Source organism: Fundulus heteroclitus, chromosome 22 (genome assembly GCF_011125445.2).
Source record: "Fundulus heteroclitus isolate FHET01 chromosome 22, MU-UCD_Fhet_4.1, whole genome shotgun sequence".
NCBI lineage: Eukaryota > Metazoa > Chordata > Actinopteri > Cyprinodontiformes > Fundulidae > Fundulus > Fundulus heteroclitus.
This window is the reverse complement of record NC_046382.1, coordinates 15086267-15106061: the sequence shown is the minus strand read 5'-3', so window position 1 is coordinate 15106061 and position 19795 is coordinate 15086267. Positions and strand designations below refer to the sequence as shown.

At 43.4% G+C, this 19795-nt stretch overlaps 1 protein-coding gene across 1 annotated transcript in view; it reads right to left on the bottom strand.

Annotated features, from left to right (window-relative positions):
* The window catches only part of LOC105934717 (jagged canonical Notch ligand 1b), a gene marked incomplete at its 3' end in the record, with an annotated part of 34068 nt that extends 14673 nt beyond the window's left edge, over nt 1-19395 (bottom strand). Inside the window, 5 exon segments of the mRNA XM_036126025.1 lie at nt 3559-3619; nt 4038-4295; nt 8538-8589; nt 18534-18839; nt 18966-19395. Of these exon segments, the coding sequence (XP_035981918.1) occupies nt 3559-3619; nt 4038-4295; nt 8538-8589; nt 18534-18839; nt 18966-19025 (737 nt within the window).
* Nucleotides 19396-19795: the final 400 nt, after the last annotated feature.

Genomic DNA, 19795 nt, shown 5'->3' with positions numbered 1-19795 from the left:
CTCAAACGTTAGAGTCCATAATTACTCCGATTAATGCCGGCCCCCCTTTTGTTCTCGGCTCCACAGTTGCGACGCCGTGACTGATTTGTCCGTACTTTGGAGGTGGCGGGGCTGCGATACTGTTGCATTACTGACAGGAAACAGTGTCCCCCTGGAGGAGCGGCGCACTGATTAGCCTCAACAAAAAAACAAAACAAAGTTTAAGTAAACACTCGGTGCTTTTAAAAATGGGCGAATCCTCCCCATCAGAAGGGGACTCCAAGCAGGATCGCAAACCATTTAGTAATTTCTGTGCAGTTACCGTATGTGTGACCCGGCATGACCCCCGTCACCCGTTCCAGGGCTAATGAAGTTTTTAAAGAGCTAATGTTTTAAAACTAGATGTTCACCGATTTCCAATCTTCTTGTAAAGCGCTGACCTGCAGATGCAGATTTCAGTCGTTTCTCTTAGAGCAACAGAATAAAGAGATGCGTAAAGAAAAGTTTTCTAGCCTTCCATGCTGGCATGAGAGAGCAGCGTTATTGTAAAGCGCCCCTTAGCAAGAAGTAGTATACTTGAAGGCGATTTTATTAAGTATACTTAAAGGGGCCATGACCAGAAATGTCATTTTTCTGAGGTTTTGCAGGTATATAATATTATGTGTTGTGCACTGATGAGGCTGTGTGATTGTCAGCAGTGAAAACCAAAGGCTCTGCTCAGGGGCGGTCAGCTTTGTCGGGTTGCTCAAAAACGGTCACATCAGAAAAACAGTTCATCTTTCTATGCAGGTCGTCTTTCTACGCCACTGATATTGTCCAATCAGAGCTCACCATAAAGCAAACAGCCTCCCCTCCTCGCTGATGCACCGGCAGTGAGTCGAGCTAGCTTGTCTGGAGCGGCAGTCCCACATCAGCCTCCTCGTATCGGATCGAACAAGCAGGCTGTCACCGCGCGTAAACATCCAGTATACAACTTAAAACTAACTTCACAGCGGTTGCTTAAAAGGAGAGCCGATTTGACCGAGCGTGGCCAAAAACGCGTGAAGGTTCCACTCCTTCTCGAAGGACGAGAAAAATCAGAAGAGTGGCCGAAGTTCACGAACGGGGACTTACTGAAGACAGTTTCCTGCGGGGGGAATCCAAGTCGTGGTTTTCCAACAAACGGATTTAAAAATAAAAATAAACCGTGTGTAGCATCGCGGAAGGTGGCGACCACAACACTGTCATCACTCATACGTTTATTTCATTTCTAAATGCTGTCACATATAAGAAAGGTGTGTTTATAAATGAAAAGTCAGGTTGACTAGTTGAAGCAGAATCGCTGCCAGCTGCAGGATTTTTTTTCTGTCGCTGCGCCTCAGCTGAAAAAAAGACGGTCTCACACCGATAGACCGCAGATACGGTTGCGGACGTCATAACGTCAAAGAAAATGCTGTCCTTTTAAATTGTTTCTTACATCCATTAGTGAAATGTGTAAATTGAGATTTCTTCCCTTAGTAAACGCATCTACATCGAAGAGTGTTGTGTGAAAAACCTAACAGTGCAAACCTCTGGTGCTCCCACATGTCCAATAACAGAAATTTAAAGCTCAAAAGAATAAGAGAAACTCTGTTTAGCCATCCTATCATCTACTAAACCGCCCCCCCCCCCCTCCTCCTCACCTTCTCAGGATAAAATGAACCACAAACATGTCCTACAATGTCATGAAAACTATTTTCATTAAAATGCCTTTTCACACCTTCTGAGCTTCCTCTGACTCAATTTAAAAACATAAAAACACCACATGGAAATGTTGACTGTGATAACATCCACGCTGACGAGTGCTGCAGATTTTTAATTTTTTTATTTTCCAAAATCGGCCGGCTGAGGTCTGAGCCGACCAAGATGAAACTGGGCCAGTTCCTGTCAACTGCTGGTGTTTTGATGCATCTCCATACAAAAAGCTTTCTAACATAATAATAATAATAATAATAATAATAATAATAATAATAATAATAATAATAATAATAATAATTAATAACAACAACAACAACAATGTATCCATGTGAATATCAGCGATATAACGTTATCATACCTACAATAATGAGTAAATTAACAGCACTGTGAAAAATCTTTCCCTTTATTCTGTATTAAATAAGCAATTGGATCCGGTTACACATTTTGGTTTCTAATGAGAACTTCAAACCACTGTTTCTTTAATTCAATGTTATGGTGCCATGGGACTCATATCATCCCATGCCTAAATGTGACATTACATGGTGCAGCGCTGCTGATTCTGCATCAGCACATTTCTTCTCAGTTCTCATTGTGAAACCAGAAAACACCCTCAGGAACATCAGCTGCGCTACGGCACACGGTAGAGCAGAAACGAGGAGGCTGCCTTCGCCTGGAGCCAGGGTTGCTATGTACCGCTGTTATTGAACACGCCGCAAACGCCCCAGTGGTGGGAAACGGCTCACTGGCTACAATAGCAGAAGAGCTTGCTTGGAGAGTTTAAAGCCCGAGCTTTTAAATTTAGCCACACCTGTCAAATGAGTAAAGCGAGTCAACCTCTTGTTCTGCCAGTGGCCGCACAGGCTCTTACAAGAAATCTGATTAAGTCAAAAGCTTGGGAAAAACAACAAAAGCTGGCGTTTCAAAACAAAGACAAACACGATCGTCCCTCGGTGCTTTTGAGTTATGGCCAAAACCAGACGGCTAAGCAAGCAATCAAACCCTGAACTGTGCAACGAGCCGGTCACCTGGACCTCCTCCGGGACGAGGGGATATGCCCCCCCCCCATCTCTGATATCCATCTTGGCTTGAGCTTTTCCTTTGGCTCGGTGCATAAAAACGGCACTAGAAGCCACTTACAGGCTCACCCAGACTTTGGATGTGACCTGACTGATAACTTCTGCAACATAAGAGAAGCAATCTTATATTTTTAAAAGCACTGAATTGTGACAGATGAGCCTCAACATGTCTTTTAAAAAAAAAGAGCTGAGCTCAGTTTGAGAAAGATTTCCCTTTATAGTCCCAAAGCGGGGAACTTGTGTCTCTGGGTTTGGCCATCACAGCACCCAGGGAGCAATCTGGGGCTAAGGGTCTTATCGGCAGATTGCGGGAATCAAACCGAGCACTTGCAGCCCTCTCAGAAAGCCGGCACCCTGCTCTAACCACTAGGCAACCACTCCTTTTAGGCCATGGAGACCATCTTGGAACGCTCCAAAAAACCAACAAATTAACAAAAAACACCAAACTGTATATAGAACGCCTTGCAAAAGACAACATGCTGATTGGTCGGTTATCTTCCATTTTATATAGTGGAATTGGGGCTAAATACAAACATACTTTCCAGATTTTTACTATGCGCTGCTTTGTGCTGATTCCACTAAAACTAATTCAAGCAAAAATTCATGAACAAACACTTTTGCACGACAGGAAAACTCTTTGCAAAGACGGAAGATCCCGCATACCCAGACAGACATGCACAACACACACCTGCGACAGCATAAGAATGGGAGTGGTCGTAACCCACGCCAAACTAAAAGGAGTATTTTAATAGATGGCAGGACCGTAAATAATAAAAAAGCCACTTACTTGCATTCACCTGGCTCCTTACACGATCCGTGTTCAGTGCTGCAGCCTTGTCGGCAAATGGCTAGAAGAAGGAGATCGATTTTACTTTAAAAAACATAACTGCACTTAAATTTAGCTCCATTTTATAGTGCGTCGTAATTATAGCCGTAAATGTAATTACTACGTTGTCTGACATTTCTGTCTGCATGAATAAACACGGCTGCCAACACCCAGGCTTATAGCACAGTAAAATGCCTAATCAGAAACTGACTACTGTGCAGACCAAAAATCTTTTCCAGCATGAAACGTCATTTTTTTGACGTTTCATGCTGGGAAAAAAAGAGCTCAACTCTAAATGCCTAGAGACAGTGAGAGATCTGAAACAAGGCATTGTTGAAGGAAACAGACAGTGCATCAGCATGAATCATAGATTATACAGTCTGGCTTGTTCATCAGCATAAAACGGAGCGTCTGAAGCTGCGGCCCGCGTTTCCCACTACCTGTGTTGCAGTCAGGTCCGGACCAGCCTTCCAGGCAGGTCTTGTTTCCGTTGTAGTCGCACGTGTAATGCCCAAAGAACTCGTCTCTGGGCCGGCAGAACTTGTTGCAGCCGAAGCCGTAGTAGTGCTCGTCGCAGCTGACCCGGATCTGGTACTCGAACTGGCCGACGGGGCCGTTGTGACTCAGCTTCTGCCAGTGGGGGCTCGGGTTGATCATGCCCGAGTAAGAGGACTTCTCGATCAGCTTCCCGTCAGAACCTAAAAAAAAAACAGCAACATTAGCACAATGAGAACCTTTGAAAAAAGTTTTCTTCCACTGCTTGAGAGAACAGCGGGAGTGCAGCGTCCTACAACGGCGCGTTTTTTTGGGTGTCGTCAAGTTCTCGGCCGTAAATCGGGAGCCCGAAAATGCCTCAAAAATTTCTGACACAAATTGCAGAAGATCTCTGATATAGCAGATTATATGTAATTAAGTCAACTATGTGCACTAGAAAGGAGGAAAAGTACAAGGAGGAAATACAGGGGGGGAGAAAGAGAAATGCCTGTAATGAGCGCTTTAAGTGCTTTTTTTCTCACGCTCCCTGTCCAGCTCTCACTGGTTGGGTTTCTGGATGCGAAGCTTTACAGCCCAAGGATAATACTGGTCTGTGATGCTGCTCCCTGCATCTGCTTAGGCGAGGACAGAACCGCAGCCGCCATAAATTACAGTGCGAGGACAGTGATGCCGCAGTCACTGCCAGCATGCCTTTGGGACTTTCAGACGCTTTAAAATTCAGAAAGCTTTTAAAAATCAACACTTTCACACACTGCCCTTCACGTTATCTGTTGCTAGCAGACAGAGGCCACTAAAGTTTTACGTCGCACCATTGCCACAGCCAATTCCGACGAGCAAGGAACGAAACGCGTCGCGTAACGAGGCGCCGCCCCAAGCATGCCGCTGCTCCTCAGCTGCCATAATAAACATAGCAGGTCATGTTCAAGTTTAACCATGATAGACTTACGACAACGCCAACGGCGGGCGACGAGGAAGTGCTCGAGGATCCACAGACGACACGATGTAAAACAAAAAGTTTACAAGTTTCATTGCGAAGGGAGATTAGATTAGCAATCAGCTTGGTTACCTTGTTTAACCTTCTTCCAACTTCCTTAAGAGAACATACTCTCTGAAAGGATGCCAACACTTGCAAATTCCTCGAAACCCCTAAAGGCTACGTAAAAGTGCTAAATTTAATTATTCTTTAAGCAACACCGTCCACAGTCAGCGTAACCAATTAATCTATTTATGGCGCATTCATTCAGCAGAAGAACAGGTCACAGGTCTCGGCCAATAAAACTGAAAATTGGCCATTTTATAGACTAAGAAAAAATAAATAAATCCTGCCATACTTTTCATTTAATTTCAGAATAGAGAGTCATACTGCTTTTCCTCTCCCACTCGCTGAGCACTACCTGTCAGCTGGCTCCTCTGTGCTAATAAGAAAAATACATTTTAGCCGTTTGGAGACGTTTTCAGCCGAGCAGCTATGACGTACAAACTTAAAACAATCGCCACTAATCAGTCCCATTAAGAGGACAGTTTTCAAAACTACAGTTGGCAAGATTTGAGGTAAATGGCAGTTTACCGACTCTGTGCTCTGCTGCAGGTAACCTGATTTAACCAGCTAATATCAGCAAGTTAGACCTACATTACTGTGAAGAAACGGGGGGAAAAAACAGGGGTCCTTTTCTGCAAAAAATAAAAATAAAAAAAATAAAAAGCCTGTTGACACAAAGTACTACTGAAGTTTACAGAGTTTATTCTAAATTTGCATTCTATGCATTGCACTGAAATGTTTATTACAACTATATTAAGTAAATTTATAATAGTGCAGAATTGGCAATAGTTTTTGATATTAGTTTTTTATTAGATCATGTCTTAGATCATTTTAAAAGTGAATATAAATGCTGTGATATAATCAAACAGCCATGGGCCATGCCTGTTGTACCTTACAAACCCCAAACCCAGGATGTTGTCAAGACGGAGAGACGGTTTTACGGGCCGACTGTGCCAAGAGTCAGGGGCCGTAACCAGCTTCACGCAGAGAGCAAAAACGCGCTCAAACTGAGCAAACACACTCGACCCGATCTCCAGACGCTACGCTGTCTGGCTAGAAGCATGAAGCCGCGCTCGCGCCATCGCACATAAAGCCCTCCACTCGCTACCTGATGTCTAAATCTTCCACCTGGGAGAGAATGAAAAAGATGTCAGTCATTATTTGCTGTGGCTCACACGAGAGCAGAGGTGGCTGACCGCCGGGTGACTCGCTCCTCTCTGTAGTGTGATGCAACGCCGAGTGTGTGGTGTGTGTGTGTGTGTGTGGAGGCGGTGGGTGGGTGGGTGTGGGGGTTGTTGATGGTGCTGTTATTTATTTACCACGCCGCGGCGGTTGGCAGGTGGATTCTGAAATCGCAGCGGCCGCCAACATTTCGCAGCAGCGTGGAATCCAGAGCGAAGCGGTGTGGCATTTCTCTACCGTCTGCTGGCCCGCGGTGTCAGGAGTAGCAGAGGCGTGCTACCTGCTGCCGGCCCCGGGGCCACCGGCATAAATCAGACCCGACTCCACAAAGTCCTCTTTGCTCGGAGACCTTGCTGACGCTTTGAAAACGATCTAGAAAGCAACTCCTGTTCCAACGCTCTGTGGACTGAAGGGGGAACTTAAAAATGAGAATCGCGGCAAATTAGGAACGGGTTGGTGTGAGACTGCTTGATAACCTTGATAGTAGTTTCACAGTATTTATATGAAATTTAACACAAACCATTATTGTTGTGGCTGCAAAAAATAGGATCAGCACTGATATAAAAATATCTAACATTTATCTACTGGCACTTTGATTTGATATTAGCTGGTTAACTAGTTGGGTCATTCTGTGCAGGTAGATTCTGCAGTCTGCCTAAAACACTGCTCTACTTATCTATGTTAAATACAACCAGAGGAAATAAAAAACACTCCAGCACTTTCCAATAAAAAAACATTTCTATCAAGGCTATAATATGGTTTAGTCACTTTTGAATGGAGATACCATCAGATTTTTTTTTGCCGTCTAGCCTTCTTGTCATTAGCATCTAATACCCCATTTAGCGCAGTTAGCATTACCTAAATAGCAGTCTTCTTGTGTATTCCTCAGAGAATCGAGATCCTTACAGTAACTCAGATCTACAAAAGGCAGCCGACATTTCCAGAGTCAGCATGGTGTCATTAACGACAGACTGGGGTTTTAAAAGAATAAAAGCGAGCGAGCCTTCCTGTTGACTTCTGAAACTCTCGCTCTCCCTCTCGCAACCTGAGCAAACTGCAGACACTGCTTGAGATATCGTTGAGAATAAAATGTCCTTTTAAACAGCTTGCTAAATCTCTGCACTCCAACTCCACTGATTTTGACCTCCGCAAAAAAAACAAAAAAAAAAAAACTGAAAATAGCTACATGTGAGTCTTCTTCATTCAGCGAGGTGCGCTCACCGATTGGGTGAATATTGGATTATCGTTTCTCTGACCGGCAAGTCACCCGTGATGGCCGATCAGCTCTCCAACGCTGGTTGCCAATAGATCACTCGAGCGCATCTTTGGTAAAGTCTTTAAACCTTGGTATCAGTAGTAGCCATTCAGAACAGGAAAACACTAAAGCTCAGTTAGGAGAGTAATACACGAACCAAGCAGAGCTGTGAGCTACCCGGCCGACCATAAAAAAGTTAAACCAACAGTGAGAGCACATTCAGGGGCCTTTTCGCACTAGCGTCCTAATGGTTCTCTGGGGAGCGGCAAATGCTGCAGAAAAGACCGAAACCTCGTCGAGCTCAAACAGACAAACAAGCTGTGGTCCGAGAGCCTGTCCTCAGCGTAAAAAAAAAAAAAAAAAAATCAAATCACCACACTGTCTCCAACGTGACCGCCAACCAGCAGGAGACCCAACAGCAGCCAGAAGTTAGAATAACCGCCGTGTTATTCCCACACTTATGAGAAAAACGTGCAGAATCTGATTTCCTCCCAAAGCTCACCTGCATCAGCACTGACTGGAAACTGTGAGAGCGGCTCAGAGGCCACGGACCCCTGTGTGGAGACCGCAGGCCAGGCTGCACGTTCCGCACCAACTCTTGTGTTTTATACCTCGGTGACAGCGAGACAGCGTGACCCCCCATGACCCCCAGCACCTGCCGTCCGTCATCGGCCATAATAAAAACATTTTTATAGGCCGGTGTGGGCAGTGAGGCTCCACTCCTCTGCCTAACCATCTCTTCTTCCTGCTCTCTTAGGCACCTGTCAGCACACTTTTTAAAAGAAGAAGAAGAAGAAGAAGAAAAAAGAAAAAGCCTGTGGATCTTGAGGAAGAGGGCAGTGGGGTTCGGGAAGGATAAACTTCCTGCCCTGACCTTCAGCATAATGTATCCCAGGTGCCGCCCCGAGGAAGGCCACTAAAGAGAAAACAGGGGCAGGACGTAGACGTCAGACGGAAAGAAATACTCACCGCTGGTTTCATTGTTGAAGTCCCAGGCCTCCACTATCAAAGTGTAGGACCTCTGTGGAAGAGAAGAGAGAGAGATACGGCGCATCAGTGAAGACCATTATCACACACACACACAAAAAAAAAAAAAGACACTAATTCATAATGATATGGAAAAGGATATTTAAAAAAAACATTAAACACAGAATGCTTTGCATGCCTCGATTTGTTGGTCCCAATGTTACACATCCCAAAAACATGACCCTATTCTTTATAGATGGCTTCCAGCCTGTTTAGAGTCGGCCATCTTCCCAGTGACGTCACGTTTCATCCCCCCTCGACTCTTTAGAATGGCTTTGTAACAAAAGCCCCTTCAGAAACTTCTGTTAACTCACAACAATGTTCCTGTTGAGCTGATTAGCAGGGGGACGGATAAGCCTGAGCTGGTGCAGAGGTCTCCCCGCAGTTAGAAAGGCAGACACATGGCCCAAAAAGCTGGCCGCTCACCCCGCAGCACGAAAAAACACGTCCGTTCTGAGAGAGCATTTTAATTACGTACCAATTTAAGTAACTCGTGACCGCTCTGCAAAAGCTAAAAACGGCAATCTAAGACGAAGTGCTCGGGGGGGATCCTGCAGAAGGCACAAAAAAAAAAAAAAAAAAGAAGTCATCTGCTAAACCCTGAAAAAAAAAAAAAGGACCATCTACATTTCAATCTTTCAAAAACACGCTTTGTCCAATTCAGGGCTGACAGAGCTCACACAGGTATCGGCTTACACGCTCACCCTACCATGCACAGCGGTTATGAGGGAACGAAAGCATCTGCAAAGCAGGAGAAAAAGAGTAATCCCCAACTTGTGGTGGCGCGCGAGCATCCACCAGAAGCATCGCTTGTGCTCGCGCAGCGCTGCATGGAGGCATCTGAAATATTCTGCAGTGCCACTGAGGCCCTCTATGCTGTGATGACTTCATGGTAAACAAACGCGCTCCAAAGGAAAACCCCTGCTCACTTTCCACACAAAGCAAAAAAGCAAGGAGCGTGACTCACTCCACTGGATTTTTTTTATATTTTTTTTTCCCCTCTCTCCTTGCCTTCACCTTGGGTTTTCTCAGGCATTCGGCTTTCCATTTTACCAGGAGACGTTTGTTTGATCCCTTGCCAGTATTTTCCTGCAATCAGGACAACTATTATTTGAAACGCAACACTCATCAAGACTTTACAGCAAGTCCTGATTCATAACTGCTTGCAGTTGCTTAACACTGAACCCGAGTCAGCGGTAACGTGATACCTAGTCATCTTATACGTTGTCGAAACCTGCAGCTAGTTATTCTAGCGGGCAGAACAAGAGTTCTGGCGAGTATCAAGCTATAGCTTTGGCATCCACCCTCCTTTCTCCGCAGCGTCCAACACCTAGAAAAAAACCCAGCAAAGGAACTCTAGCATTTTAGCGTGCTGGCTGTTGGTGCACTCAATTTCAGGCCTAAACAAGAGCACTCAAAAGCATCATTACGAGCCATTTTACTGCATAACAGCTTGAACCCTCTTTGGGCTAGGGATGACGAACAGAAATAACTCCCACGCATGTGACAACAGCTCAATACAAGCAGTGATCTCATCCTAAAAATGGGAACTCTAATGCAATTTCACTGAACTCACAAGGCATTTATTCATTAGGAATTTAAAAGGTACTTTTTTTGTGATTTGGGAAAATTGATTTTCACCCTAGTTTAGCCGTGGGCCGCTATGCAACTCTCACAATGTCGTAACCTGGAGTGAAAAATACCACGATTTCACCACATTTACAGTGACATTAAAACAAAGGTTATTCTGCTAAAACGGTGTAGTGTTTTAAAGAATCTTTATTTCGTCAAGCATTATTCAATAAAATTTTATTTATATGGCGCCAATTCACAACACGTCATCTCAAGGCACCTTACAAAGTCAAATTCAATTATCCACCTTAGTTTAGAATATCCTATATCCTATAGGGTTATGTTACATAGTATATATTATAAATAATATATTAGATTTTAAACAAGCACATCTGCAGTCCACATTTCTAAGCAGCCTGTTGATTAGTAGCGACAGAACGCTAGCAGATTTCACTTTTAGCATTGCTAGCGGCTAACGGTTAGCTAATCATGGCGTTCTTTCAGTGCTTACAAATCCTCTGTGGCGTCTCTGCATTTGGGGCCAGTGGGGCCTGGTCTCACCAGATACCCCTGTGGAGCTCTATATTCACAACAATCATTGTTCTTTAAAGAGTAATATTGTAAAAAAAGACCCGATTCCCTTACCAATAAAATTCTGTTATAAACATTTGTGTCTATATATTCAAGTCTGGCAGAAAACTGACAAGCTCAGTAGGCCAAATCCTTTTAAGACGCCGGCCCACCAACGTTGGTTTAAATAATGAACATTGGAAATTGCAATGCCCGCTCTCAGTGGACAGCTGTGGGGCACAAATCCTGTGGCCCCAAGCTCGGATCGTCCAATCAAAATACTTGAACTGCACACGTTGCGTTTACGTTCTGCTGGATGGTGTGCGACCATCTAAGCAAAGTAAAGTTTATTTGTATAGAACATTTCAGTACACGGACAATCCAAAGTGCGTTACACGATTAAAACATTGGAAAAATAAAAACAGAATAAAAGTTAAAAAAACAACAGTTGGAATAAAATGCAGTCAAATTTAAACAAAACATAGGAAAATGGAAACTAAAAGCAGATATTAATCTAGTGTTTGTTGTCCTTGCTAGCTCAGTGAAGGATTGATGTGAATCTTTTCTGTTCAATAAACAATATAATTTCATGTATAAAAACTGCATTTAGCATATCAAATAGCATTTCTAGTATGTTGGTTTATGCTAATTTATCTGTTTAATTTAAAAATCGATCAAAGTCAGGTTGTATACGTCACAAAAAAAAATGTGTTGCTGCTAATAAGCGTTGAGCTTTTGTGTCCCTCTTAACTTATCACACCAGACACTCCACTGCAAATCCTACAATACTGCAACATAAAACCTATAAATGTTTTGGAGTCTTCCAACTTCCTCAATACTAATGTAACCAAGTGATAACAAGTAGTTAACCATTAGCTTCCAACTATGCTGTTAGCAAAGGAGCAAAGCACTAGTACTTAGACTATGAAGTATAGTCTAAGTACTATAAGATCATCTATAGTTTGAACTTCAAAAATGTAGGTAAACCGAAACCTGGGCTTGATATATCTAAACTGTGCAGATATTGTTGCTGAAATGCACAATAAACTTGCCTTTAAAATAAAATTGGAGACTTTTTTCCATTTGTAAAAACAGAACGAGGAAAAATTGCAATGCGGTTTTGGCATAAGGAACGCCTTAAAGTTAGACAGGCATAAAATATAAGAAACCAGGACTAGAGAAACCAGAACTTTACAGTTCTATACAAACCAATTTAAGGTTCTGGATACTTCGGTATTTTCTTTGGCATTTTAGTACAAGGAAGGTTTAAACTGATGAAATGGTAAGAAAAAAAAATAAAAACATTGTTAGGCCACGCCATGATTCCACAGCCCATTTGGAGTTGAAATCGTTGAGCGATCAGTACATTCTGTTTTTTTTTTTTTTGTGCTTTGTAGAAGCATTTCACTGACAGTTACACTATGGAAAGCACTGGATAGCTGCCAAGTGATAACATCAACAAAGCTAGTTCACCTGCAACACAATGAAACGTCACACTGCGTCAATGACAGGCAAGCACAGAAATCCCACTCTGTGCCGGTCGTTAGCGGGAACAGACATTAAGGCGTGCAGCTCACCTGTGCATAAACTCACAGGGGCGCCTGTGATCTTAATACCATTGTGGCACATCTACAAAACACACAAAAAAAAAAAAAAAAAAACACACCCAGATCTTGCACGACTCAGGCTTGCCTCAACATGGAGGCCATTAAAGCATTCTAATCCTCAATAGGCTCAATATACATTGGTCTTTAAAACCATTAAAACAGCCTTTGATGATATTTTGAATTCAGTTTGTCTCAAAGGTCACCATTTTAGAAACAAAAAAAAAAAAAAAAAAAAAAAAAAAACACTTGCAGAGATTGAAATACAGCCCCACTCCTCATTCACTAACACTCCATAACTCCTTGGCGCTTATCAGCTTGGAACCGTCTTGCCACTGCCAGGTTCACTTTTCCCAGGCTTCCAGCTGACTCACCGCCTCTCTTTGAACTACAGAGAATACACTCCCTCTCTCCAACACACACATAAACACACACACACACCCAAGTGCAGTAAGTGTGGCCATATGTCTTCTTATCTTTCCTGGCCGAGCAAGCACTGTCCAACAGACAACCAACACAGGCGATTAAGATCCTTCCAGTTCAAATCACACTCACTTGCCAAAGAACACAACTCAATCCTCTCTGTAGGGGAATTTTCCTACACACTCCTCCTGTCCTACGCTGAAAAAAAAAATAATAAAATGAACCCATTTTATGTGCCATTACTAAGAAATATAACAAAATCAGGAGAGCCGTGTGTCTTGGAAAAACACGCCGAAGCCAAAAGGTTGAAAGTAAGCTGAGGTCTTCAATCAGCACAACGGAAATGCAGACTCCGTTACCCGTTTTGTTCTGACCCTACATTTTTCAGCTCAGCCAAACTTTTCGAATGTGGCCCTCTTTTACCAAGTTGACCAGCAGTGTGCAGCAAGAGAAATCCCAGCTTTCTCATTGGAAGGGCATTAAACTATAACAAAAGTTGGACAGGAAACTTTTGCATCTTTGAAATAGGAACTTCTTAAAAACTTTGAGAAGGATGTTGGTACAGGTATTTCACCCATGCTCAACCTCAGATGAAGGTAATTGCTCCACAACAATGACAAAATAAGGTTAGATTAAATAGAAGAGGTCAATTATTGTTAAAAAGGGTATTGGGTATTTTCATATCTTGAACAAACATGTCTTCGACTAGCAAAAAAAGAATCATAAACTCCTTTAGTTTGTACAAAAATGTTTTTTTGTGACCTGAAGTTTTCCATGGAGGAGTTTGCCTCAGAACAGCCTTCTTTTAGCCAGACAACTGGAGTGACAGGCATTTAAATCTTCTGTCACTCCAGTAATTTCATTTTGAGAACTGTAAGCCACTGGAAAGGTCTGACAGTAAATGTTACAGCTTTAAAAAAAAAAAAAAAAAGTAAAACCTTAATACTGGCATCGGGCCAATTCCTAATCATATATAAAGCCAATTGCTAATAAAAGAAAAACAATGCAAGATCAAATTCGTCTTTCTTGTAGGACCGTCCCTCTTTCAGCCACCTGACCAGCAGTATGCAGCAACAAGCGGAGAGAGGCCTTCCCTCACTCTGGCATATGAATTAAATGACTTAAACCATAGGGAAGGTTAAGAAAAGAAACGCCAACTTCGTATTAGATTTCCTTAGCCAATCCCTTCTAGTTGTAGTAACCTAATCTAACCAAAGACTGATAAGACAGTCTATCACACAAACGTAGTAGTCTCATGAAAATCAAATGGCAACTCTAAAGCTGTCAAAAGGAAGGAACACATTGTGTTCTAAACATTCCTATCCCAACAAGACCCTGAGAGAATGGGCCATCTAAATAAGAGCTTATTAAATATTCCAACGTACAGGATCCACCGCAATGTCATCAGCGAAGAATCTCACCTTTTGCCAACATAAACAAAGTCGCCGCAAACAGACTTTTTTTTTTTTTTCACCAGGCAAACAAGATCAAAACACGAACCCGAGACAAGAGATGAAAGTTGTGTTGTACGTTTAACTAAACAAGCACAAAGAGGGAGAGAGAGAGAGGGATCGCTCTTTGGCACGGGTCAGCCTCCATTAACGGAAACAAAAACAAAGCATAGGTTATCCCGATTAAATGCGCTTCAAAAACGCATGCCATGCTTCAGCGTAGCTTGAAAACAAGTCCGATAAGCAGCGAGGCATCAGAAGGCGTTATGCAATGTCACAGCAAAATGCGCAGCAAGTACACATTCAAAAACAGAAAGGAAAAAAAAAAAAAGAAGAAAGTAGAACAGGGTGAGGTACAAAAACATTCTTTTCCCCTCTTTCACTTGACTGATCTGCATTTAACTGCCACATCAGAGAGGAGTACATAAAACAAGCATGTCATTACTCCCACAGCAGCCAACAGCAATTATCCTCCAGGCTGAGCCGGCTATTGTTCTTAGACACACCTGATTCGTGTTCTCAGACTGCTCTGGCTCGTCAACAAGAATCAATCACGGGCACATTAACGTGTCCCGGGTCGGAGTGACACGACAACACAGGATGGAGAAGATGATGATGGAAGGAAAATTGTGTTACGCGATTTGATTTAATTACATTAGATGACTTAAGTTAAAGACAACAAACAAGCAAACAAAAAACCCTTAAGCAGGCATAGCCCAGTATGGGAATATCGCGGTATGAGAACCTTGACTAAACATAAGGCGTTATGTATGCACTGATTAGGCCAATACAGATTTATGAATTCTTTTGAGGTCTGAACTGCTGGATTTGGATTTCTTTTCCCCATCACATCAGAGCAATAACGCATCAAATCTCTTTATTTAAAGCAAAAAAACAAAACAAAATACATGTTCTGAAACTTTCTGATTTTTAGTCAACTCAAAAAGCGGATTGAAGTTTATCGCTTTGGCTGAACTGTCCAATATTAGAATTCCTTTACATTTTCACACCATGATTCTCCTCTTTTTTTTTTTTTAACCGCTGGAAATATTTTCAAGAACAGGCAAATCAGTCTTTCTTGAAAGTACAGGAGCCATTTTTCAGTCAGCTGACCGGCAGTGCACAGCAACAGGAAGATAAAACCTGGGTCGCTCCAGTAACTGCTCTAACGTCTCCCTAACAAAAATGACCATACCTTTCTAAAAACCACGGTAGACCTTAATCCCGGCTCTGGCCCACACAAACCTTACACGAAGACAAATGAAAATCAGATCCGAGAAATCCAAGAGCTAAATCTTTATTGGATTAATCGCTTTTTTTTCTTTTTTGTTTTTTTTTTTTTTTAGGCGAGCAAACGCGCTGTTGCAGCAAAAGAGGCAAGGTCTTCCATCATTGCTGAGTCTACGACAACTGCTTCCTGTTGCTTGTCCTGCGCCGGCTTTACAGCTGCGCTGCCCTCCATTATGCTCTGTAATCCTCACTGTAGTCACAGAGGGCACCCCCCTATTGTCTCTACTTGATACACCGTGAGGGCCAGTGGAGCTGGGCCCTCACTCACTCCTCTGTGGAATAAAAAGCTCCAAGAAGACACAATGAACCCAACGCAAGTCTCCGAAAAAAAAACAAAAAAAAAAAAAAACAGCGGCCCCGGCTCGCGTTAAAGAAGGTCCGGGCCGACATCGTCCGGTTCGGCTGGACGCCCGCCCGGCTCTCTCGCCCTACCTGATCCGAGGACATGTGTGCAGCCTCATTAAGTGCAGCAGTTACCGTGGGTGGCAAGGTTAAAGCGATGAAATGCCTGAGGTCCAACCGAGCGTGACTTAAACAAAGCCCTCGGTCTGGACAAGAGGCCAACTTCATGCGGCTCACAAGAGCGGATGAAGGGACCAGGAGGGGAGGGAGGGGAGGGGGGAATAGGGGCTTCATGAACCCTGAGGACCCAACGAGCCCAATTGCACCACACTGCCATCTGTCCACAACAGCCAATCAACTGGTGAAAAAAAAAAATGAAAAAAAAAAGCAGGACAAAGAGCGATATCATACCTAACCTGACAATTGTTGGTGTGCACTGGAGTAAAGCTCTTGAAGTGAAGGATGGAGAGAATGTGGTCCTGCCTGCTTCAAAGCCATTTTGTAGAGCCGGGGCAGCACTGGAAGCAGTTGCCCAAAACAATCCAGATGTTCTCAATTCTTTATATGGTAATATTCTGCCTAAGTATGCAAAAAAAAAAGTGCAACCGAGAGTTTTCAACTTCCACAAGCCACCGAGTTCGTCGTCAATCTCAACTCTAGGGTTCACACGGACTTAATTTAGAGCTCGCCAGAGTAAACAGTAACCTTTGACGCTTAAAAGAGACGTCAGAGTCTAAGAGGGCAAATAAAAAAAACACAAAACCATTCAATTTCCTCTAGCCCACATCAATGTCTTTCTTTACTGGAAAACTACAAGAACTGGCCTGATCCAACTCAGATACCGGAGACAGAAACAGATTAGGATTGACAGAGGGGGGAAAAGAAAACGACAAAATCGGTGCGAACAATGGCGGATATTAAAATAACTTTCATCACGGCCGGGGTAAAAATAGCCTTGATGTACACATAGCAGCAGCGGACTGTGCGTTCCAGCTATCAGGCGCAGTGGAGGAGTTTGTGGGCCAAGCTGTGGGGCCAGTCAGTCTGTGCACAGTCCTGTTTTTTTTTTTTTTTTTTTTTTCACTTCATGGAAATGTGCTCCATCCAGCATGGCAAATCATCTCTCTCACAAAGCTCCAACACTCCTGCTTGTCAGGGTCATTTATTTACCCGGAGAAGACGAGATGTGTGACCCAGAGAAGCCAGAAAGCTTTCTCTTTCTTTTTTTTTTTTTTTTTTCTCCCCTCCCCTCCCCTCCTCCTCCTCCTCCTCCTCCTCCTCCTCTTCCCTGCTGTGGAGCTGCTGGAACATGAGAAGCAACCAGAGGAGGCACAGGAAAGGAAATCTGTGATTTCAACTGTCTCACTTCAAACGTCGATCTGTTCGATTGTGCACACAAGGCCAAATAAAGTAAAGACTTTTTTATGCATTTTTTTTAAATGCATAAAAAAAGGGGAAAATGGGCTGCAGGTTGTTTTCCCAACAGAAACAAGGAATTACAAGATTTTCTCTTACATGTACCTGAATTGGTCAATAAGGGCACAAAAAAAAAGCTAATTTTTTTTACACTATTTGACCACAAATCAAAGCCGCTTGCAGAAAAAACACTAGATTCCCATCTTGGGCCGATTGATCGGTGTCGCTCTGTTTTTAAATATGACTTTTAATCCTATCACATAGAATGCAAGACCATAGAAAAAGGGAATAACTCAAAGAATGTTTGTCCTCTACTCAAACTGATGGTTGCCAGATGGCGCCAATTAACTTTAAAAAAAAAAAAAAAAAAAAAAAAAAATCATACTTTTAAATTAGCAGCAAGCTTTAACCTGGAGCCAAATTCCAAGTTTAACAATAGGCAAAGCAGTTTGACACCCTAAATCAATTTAGATGGACAGGTCTAGGCCTGGTGGACTAAAATACCTGCGAGTTGTAAATTAGCGCACATCATCTGGATGACCACAGGGAGGGGGATGTAAAAAAAAAAAAGCAAAAAGAAGGACCTAAAGATAAACTATTCTTTTTGTTTGTTGCCTTTTCTATTGACTTTTAAGGAAGAAAAAAAAAAGGGGGGGTGGGGGTGGGATGTTAAAGCCAGAGCCTGTCCAAGTCTGAATGAGGACCTGAGGAGAATTTCATTTGGGGCCCAATGACTTCCTCTCTATATTGTCCATGCTTAATTTATGAATAACTTTTGTTTAATTGCTTTTCTTGCCTGTGTATATTATATTATTATTTTTTTTTAAAAAATGGATATTTGCCACAGCAACAGAGTTGAGATGGTTGCATGGTGGATGTTGGGTTACTCAATGAGACGCTGCTGATCAGTGATCTATAAAACAGTTTAAGACATTTGTTTTTTCCTACATCTCTATCTTATTGTGTTTTAAATTTGAATTTTTGTCCTTCATATTTACATTTTTTAATGCGTTTACTTTTGCTGTATTTCAAAAGCACTCCCGTGTCACCAAAGCAGTCCCCATGTAAGCAGGAGACACATAAGCAAAGTTTGCATGCACTTCGGCCCGGCCCCAGCTTAGGTGATCTGAGGCCCAAACTCACTTCCCCCCCCCCCCCCCCCCCCCCCCCCCCCTCTTCTCTCTCTCTATATATATTTTTTATATTATGGGATGCAAGTCAGATGGTTGATTTTTTATTTTTTTATCTGTGTTATTTAAGCCTCCACTCACCGGCCAGGCGAAGCTGAAGGGCAAAACTATCCTGGACTTGTCATTCCTCACGGGGCTCCTGAAAGAAAACGTATTCCCTCCGAGCACCGGCGTAGTTCCCATTCCGAAGCTGCAGGGCCCCGCGGCGGAGACCCTGGACTGATATTCCTTCAGACAAACTTTGAAAAACGTGTCGCACTCGCTCCCGGCGCACTTTCGGTCCGCGGCGCTCCGTCCGCCCTCGCAGCACACGCCGCTGTGCAGCTCTCCGTTGGCGTTGCGCATCGACAGGATCTGCAGCTCGAACTGCCCCGTCCCCTGCGACACCTGTTCGGGAGACAGAAAGAAGCGGAGGGGTTTGTTTTTTTTACCGCTGCGTGCAGACCCCAGACCCCAGCACCGGCGGAACCCGAACCGAGTGACCCCTCCCCTCCCCAGACAAGAACCACATACCTCCACAAGAACGCAGAGCAGGACGAAGGCAGCGACCGCGGAGCCGCGTCTCAGAGTCATGCCTCCGGACTGCTGTTTTCCACTCGGTTGTACTAGTCGTCCGGCCGACCCACGGCACCAGAGCTCCACTCGGATTTGAACATGCACGAACGAAGGGAGGGAAAGGGGGAGGCGAAACAGCAGCCTGCCTAGCGGAGCACAGGTCCCGGATTCATAGAAGGAGCTGCGGCTTCTCTTCCCCGTAGGTCCGTCCAAGTTGCCGGAGCGTCTGCGCTGCGTCTCCACTTGTTGCTGAAGGAAGTTTTCTTCACACAGAAGCCATGCGGCGGCCGACCGCGCTGCTCACTCACTCACTCACTGACTGACTGACTGACTGACTGCTGCTGCTGCTGCTGCTGCTGGTCCGAGTCACAGCTCGGCTACGCAAGTTCAGCAGGGAAGGGGAGTAGCTTTGGTTATAATGAGCCCGCCCCTCAGCCTTAAAGCCGCCTGGCAGGATTTCTGTAAAAAAAAAAAAAAAAAAAAAAAAAAAAAAAGATGCAGCAAACTCGCCTCCAGAATAACGGATTCTCTCTTTTTTTATTTTTTATACAATTTTCTTGTATATGTTTACGTTAACCGAGATTTAATAATAATAAAAAAAGATCCACTTTCCCCAAAAAAAAAAAAAAAAAAAAAGATGCAGCAAAGTCGCCTCCAGAATAACGGATTCTCTTTTTTTGTTGTTGCAATTTTCTTGTAAATGTTTACGTTAACCGAGATTTAATAAATAATAAAAAAAAATCCACTCTCCCCACCCAAAAAAATAAAAGTGCTTCCACACAGGTACA